This window comes from Hordeum vulgare, chromosome 4H, assembly GCF_904849725.1.
Source record: "Hordeum vulgare subsp. vulgare chromosome 4H, MorexV3_pseudomolecules_assembly, whole genome shotgun sequence".
NCBI classification, from domain to species: Eukaryota; Viridiplantae; Streptophyta; class Magnoliopsida; order Poales; family Poaceae; genus Hordeum; species Hordeum vulgare.
Genome location: NC_058521.1, coordinates 92,232,852 through 92,253,261, shown reverse-complemented (window position 1 = coordinate 92,253,261; position 20,410 = coordinate 92,232,852). Strand labels below are relative to the sequence as shown.

General features: G+C 43.5%; 1 protein-coding gene across 1 annotated transcript in view; it reads left to right on the top strand.

Annotated features, from left to right (window-relative positions):
* The window catches only part of LOC123450315 (60S ribosomal protein L27-3-like), a 36,928-nt gene extending 25,400 nt beyond the window's left edge, over window positions 1-11,528 (top strand). Inside the window, exon 2 of the mRNA XM_045127634.1 lies at window positions 11,242-11,528. Within this exon, the coding sequence (XP_044983569.1) occupies window positions 11,242-11,528 (287 nt within the window). The remainder of the gene's footprint in view (window positions 1-11,241) is intronic.
* Window positions 11,529-20,410: the final 8,882 nt, after the last annotated feature.

Here is a 20,410-nt window from a genome sequence, read left to right as displayed (position 1 = left end):
ACTTGCAAGATAGGATCAAGAACACACATATATTGATGAAAACATAATAGGTACAGATCAGAAATCATGGCACTCGAGCCCTAGTGACAAGCATTAAGCATAGCAAAGTAGTAGCAATATCAATCTCAGAACATAGTGGATACTAGGGATCAATCCCCATCAAAACTAACTCGATTACATGATAGATCTCATCCAACCCATCACCATCCAGGAAGCCTACGATGAGATTACTCACGAACGGTGAAGAGCATCATGGAGTTGGCAATGAAGGATGGTTGGTGATGACGAAGGCGTCGATTCCCCCTCTCCGGAGCCCAGAACGGACTCCAGATGTGCCCTCCAGAGGAAGAACAGGTGGTGGCGGCGGCTCCGTATCGTAAAACGCGATGAACTCTTCTCCCTGATTTTTTCCGGTCGAAAGAGAATATATAGAGCTGGAATTGGAGGCTGCGGGGCCACGAGGTGCTCACAATCCCGCGAGGCTCGGCTAGGGGGGGCGGGCCTGGTGGGCTTGTGAGCTCCTGGCTCCGTCCCTCTAGGTGATTCTTGTGCCAGTATTTTTTATATATTCCACAAAAAATCCTCGTAAATTTCCAGGTCATTCCGAGAACTTCTATTTCTGCGCAAAAACAACACCATGGCAATTCTGCTGAAAACAGCGACAGTCCTTGTTAGTTCCATTCAAATCATGCAAATTAGAGACCAAAACAAGGGCAAAATAGTTTGGAAAAGTAGATACGATGGAGACGTATCAACTCCCCCAAGCTTAAAGCCTTGCTTGTCCTCAAGAAATTCAGTTGACAAACTGAAAGAGACAAAAGAAAAACTTTTACGAACTCTTTTTGATCTTGTTGTTGTGATTATGTCTAACTCATATTCAGATTTTCAGCAAGATCATAAGCTAACCACATAAGCAATGACATTTAGGTCTCAAGATGTCCTGATATCACTGGCATAATCAACTAGCGAGCAATAATAATAAGTTTCAAACGTCAACACTTCAATCAAAACAATCATGAAGCAATATGAACAGGTGGTATCTCGCTAGCTCTTTCTGAGACCGCAAAACATAAATGCAGAGCACCTCGAAAGACCAAGGGCTGACTGAACATTGTAATTCATGGCAAAGAAGATCTAGTCACAGTCATACTCAATATCAATTAATATCAAAGCATGAAAATGACAGAGGTGCTCTCTAATTGGTGCCTTTTATAAGAAGAGGATGACTCAACAGAAACGTAAATAGATAGGCCCTTCGCAGAGGGAAGCATTGATTTGCAGAGGTGCTAGAGCTCAAGCTTTTAAAACAGAGATAACTAATTTTGAGTGGTATGCTTTCATTGTCAACGCAATGACCAAGAGTTTTCACCATCTTCCATGCTACACATACTATAGGCGGTTCCCAAATAGAAAAGTAAAGTTTTGACTCCCCCACCACCAATCAATCACACTCCACGACTAGCCAAATCCTCGGGTGCCGTCCATACCAACAACAATCGAGGGGGAGTTTTGTTTGCAATTATCTTTTCGATTTGAGCATGGAACTGGGCATTCTAATTACCGGCCCCTTTCTCATGAGTGATAGTGAATAAACATGTATCGAGGATAACACGCCTAGCATGGAAGATACTGATCGCCCCTTGTCACCACATGAGCGGTTCGGGCATACAAAACAGATTATTAATTGAAGATTTAGAGAGTGGCACATGCACATTTACTTGGAACGGCAGCTAGATACCGCATATAGGTAGGTATGGTGGACTCATATGGAACAACTTTGGGTTTATGGAAGTGAATGCACAAGCAGTATTCCTGCTTAGTACAAGTGTAGGCTAGCAAAAGACCGGGAAGCAGCAACTAGAGAGCGACAACAGCCATCAAAATGCATTGAAATTAACCAACATTGAGTGCAAGCATGAGTATGACATAAATCACCATGAACATGAATATCATAGAGGCTATGTTGATTTTGTTTCAACTACATGCGTGAACATATGCCAAGTCAAGCCACTTGAATCACTCAAAGGAGGATACCATCCTATCATACTACATCATAATCATCATGAAATTCATGTTGGTATCCAAGACAAACCATTATAAGCTCCTAGCTAATTAAGCATGGCATCAGAAACTATGATCTCTAAGTTTTCATTGCAAACATGTTTCTCTCATAACAAAGCTGAATTAGGAACGATGAGCTAGTCATATTTACAAAAACAAAATAGGTCGAGCTCATACCATCTTTTCCAGGCTCAGACACTTTATCATATATCGTCATTATTGCCTTTCACTTGCACGGCCGAATGATGTGAATCATAATGAGAGTGTTCGTGCATTGGACTAAGCTGGAATCTGCAAGCAAACACAGAGGAGAAGACAAAGTAATATGGCTCTTTGACGGATAAACAAATATGCATGTGAGAGCCACTAAACATTTTAACCATGATCTTTTACCTTGACCCAAAGAAAAAGAAAACTATTTACATGGGAAAGCTCCCAACAAGCAAAAGAAGAAAGGGAAATATTTTTGGGTTTTCTCTCTAAAAAACCACTAAGCAAGATGGAAAGCAAACTTACGACTAATTTTTTGTTTTTCTCAAATCAAAAAAACACACGAGAAGAAAGCGAGAAAAAGAAATAAACTAGCATGGATGATACAATAGCAAGGTGTGAACACCGACTATCAAAGTGAAAGTGTAGGCAAGAATATAAAGTCGGTGAGAAACACGTACTCCCCCAAGCTTAGGCTTTTGTCCTAAGTTGGTTTACTCCCACGGCTGGTCCGGGCGATATCCAAAATCATGTGGGGGTTGTACGGGGTCGCGGCAGCTACCGCCTGAATAGCTGCCTCACGGAGGCGAGCAGCCTTCGCCTCCCTCTCATACTCCTCTGCCTCTGCTCTGGTTATGTAATATCGCTGTTTTACCTGAAAGTCAAAGAAGGCAAGAGCGGGAAGGGTAATATGGAAAACGCATTGTCGGTTAAATATTAACCGGTATAGGAGGGATTCATTATCCCTCTCAAGGAACTGAGATCGTGTCATAGCGGCGCGATCAAGGAAAGCTGTATGGAGCGGGGGATCTCCTTCGCGGATGGGTACTCCAAGAAAATTTGCTATGCGAGTGACATAGATCCCACCAAAGAAATCCCCTTCATTAGCATTATTATTTAGCCTCCTCGCGATTATAGCTCCCATGTTGAAACTTCTATCACCTGTTACTGCGCTCTTAAGAATACTAAGGTCAGGTGCGCAGAGGTGACAATGATCAATCTTGCCGTTAATGCATCTACCTATGAAGAGGGCAAAATAATTTAAGGCAGGGAATTGAATGCTCCCCAAGGTAGCCTGCGTAATATCTCTAGTTTCTCCAACAGTTATACTAGAAAAGAAATCTCTAACCCAAGACTTGGGAGGATCATTGGGACTACCCCAATCAGGTATCTTGCAAATTCTATTAAAATCCTCTAAATCCATGGTATACGATTTTTCATAAAGATCAAACGGTATGGATGAGTCACAGCCAACTGAAAATCTAAACCTACAAACAAAAGAGGCAGTGAGCATAGTATATTGTTCGCATTTGTTGGAGATGAATTCTTCGAGCCCGGCGTTGTGAACAAATGTATCAAACTCGTCTTTGAAACCTGCATCAATCATGAATTCATCTAAAGGCCATTCACATGGTTGTACCTGTGCGTTCCTTGGCTGATAAGAGTCGGGCTCCCGAATCGAAAGACGGGGACCCCTTTTGCTTGAGGAACCACCATGATAGTTTCTCCTGAACATCTTTTTTTCTGAAATTTTTAGTGACTCAGAAGAAAAGTGAACGAGGCTCAACAAAACTCATAGCCACTACTCCTTCAAGTGCCTAGAGGCCATATCATGCATCAAAACTACTTGGGACCAACTAAAATTAACATGCAAAGCTCAAGAACAGGGTCACCAAGGCAGCAAAAATACGCAACGAATAAAGCACTAGAGCAAAAACTAATTGGACCAATGGAGGAGTCACATACCAAGGAACAATTTCCCCAAAATAGTTTGGTGAATGGGGCTTTGCACAAGGAGATCGAAAAATGCAGCAAGAGGAGCAAGAACACGGGTTTGAGCTGTGGAATGATTTTTTTTCTGGAGGTAGGAGAAGGAGATGGGAGCTGGAATAAGTGGAGGGGGCACGTGGGGCCCACAAGCCTGCCAGGCCCGGCCAAGGGAGGTGGCCGGGCCTCCTGGGCTTGTGGCCCAATGGCGCATCCCCCTGACTAGCTCTCTATCTCAGAATTTTTCAAAAATTCCAGAAAAAATCATACTTGCTTTTCAGGGCATTTGAAGAACTTTTATTTTCAGGACACTTTTCTAAGGGACAGAGAAAGCAGAAAACAGGAAAATAAAGCTAAATCTATCATTTTCTTCTAAGCAACGGAAAGTAAAAGTTGGGAACATAGGGTTGTGACTCCTAGATTCATCCATCTCATGGTCATCAAAAGAAATCCGTCAATGAGGTTGATCATGTCTTCTTGACAAACTTTTTTCGAATCACATAGAACCGAAGAATTTTCGAATAATCACTAGGTTACCTCAACGGGGATGTGCATATCCCCAACAAGTAAATCGTACTTCATCTTGACAGTAGGTATAGGGCATTCAAAGCTCCCAATAAGAATTGATGAAGTTTTTTCAATAGCATTGATGCAATGTACTCAATGGTTTCTTTGGAAAGTGCACCGTGTGCTCATTACCGTTAACATGGAAAGTGACATTGCCTTTGTTGCAATCAATAACAGCCCCTGCAGTGTTTAAAAAGGGTCTTCCAAGGAATATCGAGAATAACAAAGTCCATTAAGATATTAACTTTAGCAACTACAACAGGCACATCCTCACAAATGCCGATAGGGAAAGCAGTTGATTTGTCGGCCATTTGCAAGGAGATTTCAGTGGGTGTCAACTTATCCAATTCAATTATACGATAAATAGAGAGAGGCATAACACTAACACCGGCTCCAAGATCGCATAAAGCAGTTCTAACGTAGTTTCCTTTAATGGAGCAAGGCATAGTGGGCACTCCGGGATCACCTAGTTTCTTAGGAGTTCCACCCTTGAAGGTGTAGTTGGCAAGCATGGTGGAAATCTCAAACCTCAGGTATCTTCCTTTTATTGGTCACAATATCTTTCATGTACTTAGCATAAGGAGACATTTTGAGCATATCTGCCAAACGCATTTGCAGAAAGACAGGTCTAATCATTTCAACAAAGCGCCCAAAATCCTCATCATCCTTTTTCTTGGATGGTTTGGGAGGAAAGGGCATGGGTTTCTGAACCCATGGTTCTCTTTCTTTACTATACTTCCTAGCAATGAAGTCGTTCTTATCGTATCTCCTATTCTTAGGTTGTGGGTTATCAAGATCAACAGGTTCAATCTCCACATCCTTATCATTGCTAGGTTGAGCATCAACATGAACACCATTATCGATATTATCACTAGGCTCATGTTCATCACCAGATTGTGTTTCGGCATCAGAAACAGAGATATCGTTTGGATTCTCAGGTGTAACAGCAACAGGTTTGCTAGCATGCAAGTTCCTATCATCTTTCTTTTTCTTTCTATTACCAGGATGACTAGATGCATCAGTGCTAACTCCTTGAGAATCTAGTTCAGTTTTCTTAGGATGACCCTCGGGATACAAAGGTTCCTGAGTCATTCTACCACCTGTAGTGACGACTCTAATGGAATTGTCATTCAACTCATTGAGCAAGTCATTTTGAGCCTTAAGTACTTGTTCTACTTGAGTAGTGACCATAGAGGCATGTTTACTCAAAATCTTAAGATCATTGACATTTTTATCCACACAAGCACTTAAATGATCAATCATACGAGCATTTTGCCTCAATTGTGTGCTAACATAATCATTGAAACTTTGTTGTTTAACAACAAAGTTATCAAATTCATCTAAGCATAAGCTAGCAGGTTTATCAAAAGGAATATCACTCTCATTGAATCTATGAAGAGAATTTACCTCTACTACCTATGTTGGGTTATCAAGACCATGTATTACCTCGATAGGTGGTAGATTCTTGACATCTTCAGATTTAATGCCTTTCTCTTGCATAGATTTCTTAGCTTCTTGCATATCTTCAGGACTGAGGAATAGAATACCTCTTTTCTTTGGAGTTGGCTTCGGAGGTGGTTCGGGAATAGTCCAAGCATTATCATTACTCAAGATATTATTCAATAGAATTTCAGCTTGTTCCACAGTTCGTTCCCTGAAAACACAACCAGCACAACTATCTAGGTGGTCCCTAGAAGCATCGGTTAGTCCATTATAAAAGATATCAAGTATTTCATTCTTATCAAGAGGGTGATCAGGCAAAGCGTTTAGTAACTGGACAAGCCTCCCCCAAGCTTGTGGGAGACTCTCTTCTTCAACTTCCACAAAGTTATATATATCGTGCAAGGCAGCTTGTTTCTTATGGGCAGGAAAATATTTATCAGAGAAGTAATAGATCATATCCTGGGGACTACGCACACAGCCAGGAGCAAGAGAAGTAAAACAACCTTAGCGTCATCCTTTAGCAAGAAAGGAAACAACTTAAGGATATAGTAATGGCGAAACTTTTCCTCACTCGTGAATAGGGTGGCTATATCATTCAGCCTGGTAAGAAGTATCATCACATTCAGCAGCAACTCTAGCAATTTGTGCATCAAGGAATGCACCTAGTGGCAAAGCAGTATCAAGAAAAGCATCATGGATAGCAGAAGCAGCATCATCAAGCACAGGCGACATATCGTAATTTCTAGCAGGAGGTGGTGTCGTAAACTTACTCATAACTGAAGGTGAATCAAGTGCAGAGCTAGATGATAGTTCCTTACATGTCCTCGTAGTTGAGGGCAAGACTTTAGTTTTTGGATCTCTCGGATTCCTTATAGTGATCAACAGACGTAAATCCCAAGTGACTCAAAGAATAGAGCTAGGTCTCCCTGGCAACGGCGCCAGAAAATAGTCTTGATAACCCACAAGTATAGGGGATCGCAAAAGATTTCGAGGGTAGAGTATTCAGTCCAAATTTGTTGATTCGACACAAGGGGAAGCAAAAGAATATTCTCGAGTATTAGCAGTTGAGTTGTCAATTCAACCACACCTGAAAGACTTAGTATCTGCAATAAAGTTTCACTAGCAAAGTAGTTGGTAGCAACAGTAGATACGGTAACAGTAGCAGCAGTGACAGTAGTAGCGGTAACAGTAGCAGCAGTGATAGTAGTAGCGACAAAGTAACGTAGCAAGGACCAGTAGGAAAAACTCGTAGGCATTGTATCGGTGATGAATAATTATGTCAGATGACATTCATCATGTAACAGTTATAACATGGGGACATATGTAACTAGGTCCAGTTCGTCAACGTAATGTAGGCATGTATTCCGTATATAGTCATACGTGCTTATGGAAAAGAACTTGCATGACATCTATTGTCCATCCCTCCCGTGGCAGCGGGGTCCTAATGGAAACTAAGGGATATTAAGGTTCTCCCTTTAATAGAGAACCGGAACAAAGCATTAGCACATAGTGAATACATGAACTCCTCATACTATGGTCATCTCCGGGAGTGGCACCGGTTATTGTCACTCCGGGGTTGCCGGGTCATAACACACAGTAGGTGACTACAACTTGCAAGATAGGATGAAGAGCACACATATATTGATGAAAACATAATAGGTTCAGATCTGAAATCATGGCAATCGGGCCCTAGTGACAAGAATTAAGCATAGCAAAGTAGTAACAACATCAATCTTAGAACATAGTGGATACTAGGGATCAATCCCCATCAAAACTAACTCGATTACATGATAGATCTCATCCAACTCATCACCGTCGAGCAAGCCTACGATGACATTACTCACGAACGGTGAATAGCATCATGGAATTGGCGATAAAGGATGGTTGGTGCTGACAAAGGTGTCGATTCCCCTCTCCGGATCCCAAAACGGACTCCAGATCTGCCCCCCACAGGAAGAACAGGTGGTGGCGGCGGCTCCGTATCGTAAAATGCAATGAACTCTTCTCCGTGATTTTTTTTCCGGTCGAAAGAGAATATATAGAGCTGGAATTGGAGGCTACGGGGCCACAAGGGGCTCACAAGCCTGCCAGGCCCGACCAGGAGGGCGGCCCTGGTAGACTTGTGAGCTCCTACATTCCGAGAACTTTTATTTCTGCGCAAAAACAACACCATGGCAATTCTGCTGAAAACAGCGTCAGTCCGGGTTAGTTTCATTCAAATCATGCAAATTAGAGACCAAAACAAGGGTAAAAGAGTTTGGAAAAGTAGATACGATGGAGACGTATTAGAGGACTTCCCAGAATTGTTATTCGTTGTCCGGCCTAATTGAAACTTGCCTAGAATTTCATGTAGTTCCATAATATCTCGTTGCATCCAAGCTTTAACATGTTGTCGATGTCTTTTGCATGCATTTTGCATCCATGTCATAGTATCTTGTGATGATCATATCTTTTAGACCGTAGCTCCGTTTTAGGTGATCTATATATGTTTTGACTAGAATGACGTGTAGAATCACATGGTGCACTTTAGTTTTATGTTTAATTAATATAAAATGTGTTTAGTACAAATCTGGACCAATTTCGAAATTAACATATGGGGTCATTTTGGAAATGTTATATGTTGTGTACGACCTCATATAAAATGCGTAGATAGGTAGTTTATTTATGCTTCACCTCTTGCCATGTTTAAAAACAATTCATATTGTCGTGTACCTAAACGAAAGTGAAATAAGTAATTCAAATGTGGAGATTCATCGGTAAGCAACTCGTTGCATATTGAGCTTTATTTAATGTGTAGGCGTTGATTGGTGTGCTTTACCATGTCTTGCATAATTAAATGGACATGCATCATATTTGATTGTGCATCATATCATGAATATGTTGTGGTGTTTATTGTGTGTTGATTGTTATTCCCGGTTTGTTTCTTCTCGATAGAGTTCCGAACCGCTTCGGAGTGTGAGGATTTGTTCGACTACGTCAATTCGTCTACTTCACATATTCGTTCTTCTTCCAAGCGGGATGACAGGCAAGATGATCATTTCCCTAGATACCTTTACTACCATTGCCATGCTACTTGTCTCGTTTCATTCGCTATGTCTCGCTGCCTACCACTTAAATGTCAACCTTCCAACATTGCCATGAAAAGCATCTAACCCTTCCATAACCCAGCAAACCACTATTTGGCTATGCTACCGCTTGCTCAGCCTTCTTATAGCATTTCTAGTTGCATAGTTGCTTCCATGTGAAAACATGGGTTCCTTGTTATATCCCCATATTATTGCTCATTATTTTAATGCACCTATTTACTTGGTAAAAGGTGGAAGGCTTTGCCTTCTAGCCTGGTGTTTTGTTCCACCTTTGCCGCCCTAGTTACTTGTGTACCGGTGTTATGTTCCATAATTGAGCGCTCCTAACAAGCTTAGGGTGTTATGAGGACTCCGTTGACTTCCGTTTTGGGATAAAACTCTTCCGACAAGGACTAACATTGGTACTATATTTGTCCAACACAATAATATTGAACACATTTTAGTAACGCATAGGGAGTTAGCACAACCTGTGGATTAGTTCAACATAATACAGGGAGGGCCAGTGCTAATGTTGTTGGTCCTAAATAGAGCATTGTGTGGGGCCAACTCGGGGCAACTCGGATGATGTCTATCTGGCCACTGTACGCGTCGCTCATCCGTCGTGTCCTGAGAACGATATACGCGGCTCCTATCGGGATCGTCGACACATCGGGCGGCCTTGCTGGATTTATTTTACCTTTCTCAAACGTCTTGTGCGAGGGATTCCGAGGATACTTTGGACTATCTCAAGGTTGAGGTTTTCCATTAGGAAGCCGAGAAGATTACGGGTTTCTGTAGTCGAGGCTTCCGACACAGCTTGTGGTAGTTTGTGATTGACTAGTTGGAGCACCCCTGCAGGGTTATATCTTTCGAAAAGCCGTGCCTATGCCAACTATGTGCGTAACCGTGACTATCTCTTCTCCTGAGTCCTACACCCGGAAGAGGACACGGTGGGATTATGTTTGATGTAAGTAGGTGTTCGGGATCAATTCAAGATCATTATTAGTTCATCTCCGTTATGCGTAGATCATCCCCTCTTTTTTTATTCTTGTACTCGTAAGTTAGCCACCTCAAATAAAGGCTTAGTTGCTTTTTGTAGCCTCACCACTTAACCATACCTCACCCATTAAGCTTTGCTAGTCTTTATACATTTGGAAATGAAATTGTTGAGTCCATGTGGCTCACAGATTACTACAACAACAATTGCAGGTACACGTAAAGCGATACTTTGACGTGAGCACGATAATTGTTCTATTTGGAGTTTCTTCTTCTTCATCATCATCAATCTAGGATGGGTTCCACGCCGGCAGCCTGGGATAGCAAGGATGGACGTCATTCTTTTATCGTTTGTTTTCGTCCGTAGTCGGACCCTGCTTTTCTACATGGTGATTGAATATATTGTTGTATTGTGTTGTTCATGTTGTAGCTTGTGGCGAGTGTAAGCCAATTCCATATACTCATCTCTTCTAGAAGATGTACCTTAACGATATCCATTCTTGTGAAATGACGAGATTAGCTTATATCTGTGTCGAGGCCCTCGTGCCAAAATAAGGATAGGATTGTATCTTGGACGTTACATTGGCCTCCAAAATTGAAGGTGTATCCCCATCCACGTCAACTTTATGCCATGGTAGCATTATTAAACGTGCAAGCACATGACCCCGTGGTTCATCGATCCACAAGAGCCATCAACATCTCTCAGCTACCTGAATAAGAAACATAATGAGATTTGAGAGTGGGTATTTTAAAAGTTCGGTGATGGGTGAAAAGAAGAATAAGAAAAAGGAAAGGGATAAATACTAACATCGAGAGAGCATCCGACAAATCTCCTGCCAGTTACAAAAGCAAATTTTCTTGTTGGATGCATTTGGTGATGGCATTTGTGGGGAGAGTTTCTATCTATGCTGCAGAACTCTAGATCCACAATCTCCTGTGGGAGTTCATCCTCCTCTAGTTCTTCCTCCATGCGGGCCGCGGCCTGGAGCTAAATTGGGATTCAAGGATAAGTAAAAACGGATCTAGAACTTAAAATCGAAATGGAATCTGGCGAGTGAGGCGGGGGGATATATATCAAACATAACCTGAAGATATTCGATAAATTCAACCCTTATGTGGTCCAAATCCATAGGCATGCTTGAGCCCACCCCTGATCTTGTGTTGCAGCTCATCGTGCTAAACGACAGCTCTTTCGTCGTGGTTCTTCTTGGCCTCATCAAAGGGAAAGGAGTAATCGGAAGAAAAGAGGACGAAGGAGGCAAAGCAGATCCGGAGGATTGGAAGAGGGAGAAGCTAGCATTGTTGTTCTTGGTGGATAGGAATGAATGGGAGGAAAGGGAGGACAAAATCACTGTTCTGACCTTAATACGTAAAGAATTTCACAAAATCAACTCATCAGGAAAGTATTTCACTGTCTGACACTTTTAGAAACGCCACATCCGATGGTGTGGTTGGTCAACTAAGAAACACCATCCTCTGTTGCATTGCTGGTCAACGAATAAACGCCGTCCTACCTAGCGTTTCCACACGGCACCAATGCCGAACTACTCTGTGTTTCCTCTTCTTGGAAACGCCAAGGTATGTCGCATTTCTAGTGGCTATGATCTTCTAAGTTTGCTGCTGGCTGTGGCAAAACAATGCAGAAACGAGAAGCAGAAACGCCAGGGTCAATGGCATTTCCAATCCACATAGAAACATTCCTATGCACTCTCTCTCGTAGGTTCTGTTCTAAAGAAACGCCAGCGTTTCTTTATAGTGTTGCAACGCCATGGTCAATGGCGTTTCCACCCCACCTGTAAACGCCAAGGCATGTGGCGTTTGAGGAGTTCAGCCCACATTATAGAATCATAGCTCACATAGAGGACCAAATCATTTCACATAACAAAATCATAGCACATATCACACATAGCGAAATCATAGCACATATCACACATAGCAGAATCATAGCACAAGTAGACGACATGTAGAGGTCCACGACTATATTAAACTTCAAAGATCACATAGCGATTAAGAGTACACACAATGGAGTCCATAGCAATGTAGAGTGCACATAGAGGTCCACCACTGATTAAAGTTCAACGATCGCATAGCGATGAGAAGGTTCACAATAAAGTGCACAACATGATGAGAACGATGTTGATATATTGCGTAGAGCAAGGTCCAGGTCCCTTTCCCTTCTTCTTCGTCCTCTCTTATTCTTCTTCTTCCTCCTCCCTTTTCCTTACGAGACTTGCCTCGTGAACCACCTTCTCTATGAAGCGTTTGTGCCCCCTCTCTTTCTTTGCCGCCTCAAAAGCCCAAAGTTTCGTAGTTTTCTCTCGCCAATCCTTTAGTCGTTTCTCTTCAGCCATCTCACACTTCTTCTTCATCTTCTTCTCCATATCAATGGTTCGACATGTCATTATCCATTGCTCCTTTTGCCTCTATTCGTACTCCTCTTGCTTCTTCTTCTCTAGAGCACTTGCCTCCTCCTCTCTCACCTTATTGACAACCTCCTCCCACCACTCCGGCATCTCACCTCCCCCCTCCGTGTCCTCCACCCCCTTCATTGTTGCTTTGTTGTGTTGAGAATCCGCCATATCTACAAAAAATTACAAGACATTAGTTAGTAAGGAGAAAAACAACATGAAGAAAATGTACAGCATGAAAATAATATTGAAATGTATCAAACATACAGAAATGGTCCTTCTAGGTATCCGAACATTCCTCTACCACCACCCGAACCTCTACCCATAAAACCTCCTCTACGACCAGCACTACCACGAGCACTTGAACCACCATGTCTACCACCGTCGGATCCTCGGCCCACACCAAGGCCACCACTTGAACCACCACATCTACCACTGCCGAATCCTCGGCCCACACCAAGTCCACCACTTGAACGACCTCTACCACCGCCGGATCCTCGGCCCACACCAAGGCCATCACTTGAACCACCTCTACCACTAGCACTTGAACCACCTCTGCCACCCCCTTCACTAGTAGAAGCATTGTGACCTTTTGAAGTTTTCTTGTTTTGCAAGTCCTCTTATTGTGTGTCATTTCATTGCAATCACCGTATTGGTTCCTATCACGTGGCTCCAGGAAATGTCCACTACCAAACTCTCTGGTGCTCCTGATGTCATCCATATCATTCCTGTATCGTTGTGTTCTCCTTCTACCCTTTGGTTGTACCATCATCTCTGGATCTGTCCTAATATTAGGGTCGTGATACTCTGGCCACTGTGATGGGTCAAGAAAAGGGTGGAATATCAACGGCCATGTTAACTTATGAGTTTGCAAGTTGAATTCATGCAACCTCACAACTACACCATCAGAGAAGGGCAAATTCCTCGTGCGGCATGCCGTCATCATGTGTGAGCATGGCCAATGGTACTTACTAGGCCACTCACAAGTGCAATGTTGCGTCCGAAGGGCCACCGTAAATGAGCGACCACCATATGATTACCCATCTCTCGTTTTCCCACCTGGCTCATCCACTTGGTATTTCATTTCAACATTATCGAAACAAGTGGCTCGCTAGATGACTAACTTGTCTTTTGAAACTCTAGCCACTCGGCAACCTTCTTCGGATAAATCTCATTGGGAGGCTTCTCACTCTCACCAATCCACTTGTCGATTTCATTGGAGTGCTTCAGACAATACTCATTGAGCTTGTAGAAGGTATATTCCGCTATTGCTGTCACCGTCAACTGAAGGGCACCCTTCAATACAAAGTTGAAGCACTCAACAAGATTTCTTGTCATGTCGCCATATCTCATGCCTCCTTCGTCACATGCCCGTGACCACTTGTGTCTCTCATCAATATTCTTTTCTAGGAAATCTTTCCCACCTTCATTTTACTTCTCATAGATTATGTTCAATCATTTCGGGAATGACTCAACGGAGAAATCCACACATGCGGAGTTAAGATCATTCCCCATATCTTTGTTCTTACAAGCCCTGTAAAAGTTTGCAACGAAGTTCCTCACGCACAATCGATGGTGAAGCCTCGCATGTCGTGGTGTGAACATCCACGACCTTCAATATGCCTTGGTGTCGATCAGATATGATGCATACCTCCCTATTCGGAGGAATGATCGTGCTTCTCACAAGTCTCATGAACCATTCCGAGTTGTCTTGGTTCTCCACGGACACCAAAGCAAATGCCACAGGCAACAGCTGATCATTAGCATCATGTGCCATTGCTATCATTGGTGTGCCCTCGTATTTTCCTATGAGGAATGTTCCATCTGTAGACAAAACCGGACGACAATTCTCAAACACTGCAATGCATGGGCCAAACATCCAAAAGTCATGACGGAACACTCGTTCACTATCTTGGACATAGTGGTACATTCCGGGGTTTCTATAGGACATTGCGCCCAACAACCTGGGTAGCAAGTTGTACGCCTCTTCCCATCCACCGTACAACATTCTAAGAGCGATTTGCTTGGCCTTCCATGTCTTCTGGTACTTGATCTTATATCCAAACCTCTCGTAAACCCAACTCATCAACAACTTCACTTTAATGGTTGTATCCCCAGCTATATGTTTCTGGTATTTATTGTTGGGTAACGTAGCAAAAATTCAAAATTTTCCTACGCCATACATGGATCTTCCTATGGAGAAACCAGCAACGAGAGAGGGGTGAGAGCATCTTCGTACCTTTGAAGATCGCTAAGCGGAAGCGTTGCTAGAACGCGGTTGATGGAGTCGTACTCACTGCGATTCAGATCGCGGTGTGATTCCGATCTAGTGCCGAACCACGACACCTCTGCGTTCAACACACGTGCAGCCCGGTGACGTCTCCCGCACCTTCATCCAGCAAGGAGGAGGGAGAGGTTGGGGAAGAGCTCCGGCAGCACGACAGTGTGGTGGCAGTGGAGCGACGAGGTCTCCCGGCAGGGCTTCGCCAAGCACCGTGGGAGAGGAGAGAGAGGAGAAGCAGGGATGCGCCAAGAGAGAGAGAATTGCGTGTCTCCAATGGACAAAACCTCCACTATATATAGGGGGAAGGGGAGGGGCGTGCACCCTTTAGGGTTCCCACCCCCAAAGGGTGCGGCCACCTAGATGGGAGGGGTGGCCGGCGGCCAAGGGAGGAGAGAGGGGCGACGCACTCATACGTCCATTTTGCATCATGCTTTCATGTTGATATTTATCGCTTTATGGACTGTTATTATACTTTGTGGAACCATACTTATGCCTTTTCTCTCTTATTTTGCATGGTTTATTTGAAGAGGGAGAATACCGACAGCTAGAATTCTGGACTGGAAAAGGAGAAAGTCTGAGTCCTCTATTCTGCGCAACTCCAAATGCCCTGAAAATCAACGTGGATTTTTTTGGGTGTTGGAGCATATATCTCCATATGTGGTTTTGGTACTTGATGACAATTCCTATGGACTAATGGTTGCCTTAAATTACATTTATCGGATTTGTCCATAGGCACTTCTTGAAGTCCATCTGTTGGGTTCAAGGAGTTTATATGATGACCAAGATGGTATTCAAGGTATTATCCAAAGAATGGTCATAGAGACACATGGTTGATCAAGATCCCAGACAAAGAGTAAATCAAGATGATCAACACACAAAGCGTACAAGATGTACCGAGAGGGATCAAGTGATCCCATGGTATGGTAAGCATTGTCCATTACGTGTTTGTGTACTAACCCATAGTCTTCGTGAGAGTTCTATGTGGGGGTTAGGTGTGTTTACATGGGCTTGCGTCAAAGGGAAGATCTCATACAACCCATGGAGTATGACGTCAAGTTGTGATCATCATCAATGGTTGATCAAGATCTCAGACAAAGAGTAAACCAAGATGATCAACACACAAAGCGTACAAGATGTACCGAGAGGGATCAAGTGATCCCATGGTATGGTAAGCATTGTCCATTACGTGTTTGTGTACTAACCCATGGTCTTCGTGAGAGTTCTATGTGGGGGTTAATTGTGTTTCCATGGGCTTGCGTCAAAGGGAAGATGTCATACAACCCATGGAGTATGATGTCAAGTTGTGATCGTCATCAAGATTGCGATGTGCAAGTTCAAGTGGATCAGCACGAAGATAGCATGCTTGAAGCTTGCCGTCCATTGTGGTGGCAATGGACTTGTGAAGATATGCTAAAGAGTGGCTCACCCATAGTGAGTATGGGGGAGCAATCAACTAGTCTTCATCAAGCCAACACAATGAAGAAAGGTGGTCCATCTTGAGGAAGCCAAGATCATCATCATCTAGCTCAAGAGGACGAGGTGCAAGGTATAGGTTTGGCCTTGATAGGTTTTCTGGTTAGGATAGATTGCTGTTCTATCAAGGGGTGCTCTCAAGTGAGTAGCTTGATCGTATCGTTCGTTGAGAGCTCAAACCATTTGCATCCTTGCATCATACTTCTTGGTTCTTGTTTGGTGTTTCTCTTTGTGAGTTTTAGAGCTTATGGTCATCTTCGTGACAAGCTCGAGTTCATCGAAAACGGAGTCCATATGCATCTACTATGATGTTTTCGATGTTGGAGTTTTTGCCGGTTCTTCATTCATAGAGATCTCACATCTCTATATCTTTGGCATATTCATAACCGCATGGTTGATATTTATCGCTTTATGGACTGTTATTATACTTTGTGGAACCATACTTATGCCTTTTCTCTCTTATTTTGCAAGGTTTATTTGAAGAGGGAGAATACCGGCAGCTGGAATTCTAGACTGGAAAAGGAGCAAGTCTGAGTCCTCTATTCTACGCAAATCCAAATGCCCTGAAAATCAACGTGGATTTTTTTGGGAATATATAAAAAATATTGGGCGAAAGAAGTGTCACAGGGGAGCAGCCAGGGGCCCACAAACCTGGTTGCCGCGGCCTACCCCCCCTGGCCGCGGCAACAGGGCATGTGGGCACCCTAGTGGCCGACTGGCCCCCCTCTTTTGCTATATGAAGGGTTTCGTCCAAGAAAAAATCAGGGTGGAGCTTTTTCGTTGATTCGCCGCCGCCACGAGGCGAAACTTGAGCAGAACCAATCAAGGGCTCCGGCAGGACGATCCTGCCGGGGAAGCTTCCCTCCTGGAGGGGGAAATCATCGCCTTCGTCATCACCAACACTCCTCTCGTCGGAGGGGAGTCATCTCCATCAACATCTTCATCGGCACCATCGCTTCTCCAAACCCTAGTTCATCTCTTGTAACCAATCTCCGTCTCGCGACTCCGATTGGTACTTGTAAGGTTGCTAGTAGTGTTGATTACTCTTTGTAGTTGATGCTAGTTGGATTACTTGGTGGAAGAGTTTATGTTCAGATCCTTGATGCTATTCATTACACCTCTGATCATGATTATGATTATTCTTTGTGAGTAGTTATGTTTGGATAGCCCTTGTCGTCCTGAATCCAACAAGCTTGGGTTTGCTCGATTCGGAGCTCGTATGCGAAAGTTATGGCTGTTTCAGTGGCGAGCGGTAGTACCGCGGCAAGCTCTTACTTGACTCTTTCTGATAATATGATAAATTGCAATTGCTTCAAGGACTATGGACTTTTGTTGGCTACTTCTCGGTAAGGTTTTTGTTTCATACTTTGCTTTGTGAAGGAATTGTTACTTTCCCATAAGAATCTCTATGATGTATTGCTGTTCTATGTGTGATCATGATGCCCTCATGTCCGTATTATGTTTTATCGACACCTTCATCCCTAAACATGTGGACATGTCTATGGATCTTGGTTTTCGCTTGAGGACAAGCGAGGTCTAAGCTTGGGGGAGTTGATACGTCCATTTTTCATCATGCTTTCATGTTGATATTTATCGCTTTATGGACTGTTATTATACTTTGTGGAACCATACTTATGCCTTTTCTCTCTTATTTTGCAAGGTTTATTTGAAGAGGGAGAATACCGGCAGCTGGAATTCTAGACTGGAAAAGGAGCAAGTCTGAGTCCTCTATTCTACGCAAATCCAAATGCCTTGAAAATCAACGTGGATTTTTTTGGGAATATATAAAAAATATTGGGCGGAAGAAGTGTCAGAGGGGAGCAGCCAGGGGCCCACAAACCTGGTTGCCGCGGCCTACCCCCCTGGCCGCGGCAACAGGGCTTGTGGGCACCCTGGTGGCCCACTGGCCCCCCTCTTTTGCTATATGAAGGGTTTCGTCCGAGAAAAAATCAGGGTGGAGCTTTTTCGTTGATTCGCCGCCGCCACGAGGCGAAACTTGAGCAGAACCAATCAAGGGCTCCGGCAGGACGATCCTGCCGGGGAAGCTTCCCTCCTGGAGGGGGAAATCATCGCCTTCGTCATCACCAACACTCCTCTCGTCGGAGGGGAGTCATCTCCATCAACATCTTCATCAGCACCATCGCTTCTCCAAACCCTAGTTCATCTCTTGTAACCAATCTCCGTCTCGCGACTCCGATTGGTACTTGTAAGGTTGCTAGTAGTGTTGATTACTCTTTGTAGTTGATGCTAGTTGGAATACTTGGTGGAAGAGTTTATGTTCAGATCCTTGATGATATTCATTACACCTCTGATCATGATTATGATTATGCTTTGTGAGTAGTTATGTTTGGATAGCCCTTGTCGTCCTGAATCCAACAAGCTTGGGTTTGCTCGATTCGGAGCTCGTATGCGAAAGTTATGGCTGTTTCAGTGGCGAGCGGTAGTATCGCAGCAAGCTCTTACTTGACTCTTTCTGATAATATGATAAATTGCAATTGCTTCAAGGACTATGGACTTTTGTTGGATACTTCTCGGTAAGGTTTTTGTTTCATACTTTGCTTTCTGAAGGAATTGTTACTTTCCCATAAGAATCTCTATGATGTATTGCTGTTCTATGTGTGATCATGATGCCCTCATGTCCGTATTATGTTTTATCGACACCTTCATCCCTAAACATGTGGACATGTCTATGGATCTTGGTTTTCGCTTGAGGACAAGCGAGGTCTAAGCTTGGGGGAGTTGATACGTCCATTTTTCATCATGCTTTCATGATATTTATCGCTTTATGGACTGTTATTATACTTTGTGGAACCATACTTATGCCTTTTCTCTCTTATTTTGCAAGGTTTATTTGAAGAGGGAGAATACCGGCAGCTGGAATTCTAGACTGGAAAAGGAGCAAGTATGAGTCCTCTACTCTACGCAAATCCAAATGCCCTGAAAATCAACGTGGATATTTTTGGGAATATATAAAAAATATTGGGCTAAAGAAGTGTCAGAGGGGAGCAGCAAGGGGCCCACAAACCTGGTTGCCGCGGCCTACCCCCCTGGCCGCGGCAACAGGGCTTGTGGGCACCCTCGTGGCCCACTGGCCTCCCTCTTTTGCTATATGAAGGGTTTCGTCCGAGAAAAAATCAGGGTGGAGCTTTTTCGTTGATTCGCCGCCGCCACGAGGCGAAACTTGAGCAGAACCAATCAAGGGCTCCGGCAGGACGATCCTGCCGGGGAAGCTTCCCTCCTGGAGGGGGAAATCATCGCCTTCGTCATCACCAACACTCCTCTCGTCGGAGGGGAGTCATCTCCATCAACATCTTCATCAGCACCATCGCTTCTCCAAACCCTAGTTCATCTCTTGTAACCAATCTCCGTCTCGCGACTCCGATTGGTACTTGTAAGGTTGCTAGTAGTGTTGATTACTCTTTGTAGTTGATGCTAGTTGGATTACTTGGTGGAAGAGTTTATGTTCAGATCCTTGATGCTATTCATTACACCTCTGATCATGATTATGATTATGCTTTGTGAGTAGTTATGTTTGGATAGCCCTTGTCGTCCTGAATCCAACAAGCTTGGGTTTGCTCGATTCGGAGCTCGTATGCGAAAGGTATGGCTGTTTCAGTGGCGAGCGGTAGTACCGCTGCAAGCTCTTACTTGACTCTTTCTGATAATATGATGAATTGCAATTGCTTCAAGGACTATGGACTTTTGTTGGCTACTTCTCGGTAAGGTTTTTGTTTCATACTTTGCTTTGTGAAGGAATTGTTACTTTCCCATAAGAATCTCTATGATGTATTGCTGTTCTATGTGTGATCATGATGCCCTCATGTCTGTATTATGTTTTATCGACACCTTCATCCCTAAACATGTGGACATGTCTATGGATCTTGGTTTTCGCTTGAGGACAAGCGAGGTCTAAGCTTGGGGGAGTTGATACGTCCATTTTTCATCATGCTTTCATGTTGATATTTATCGCTTTATGGACTGTTATTATACTTTGTGGAACCATACTTATGCCTTTTCTCTCTTATTTTGCAAGGTTTATTTGAAGAGGGAGAATACCGGCAGCTGGAATTCTAGACTGGAAAAGGAGCAAGTCTGAGTCCTCTATTCTACGCAAATCCAAATGCCCTGAAAATCAA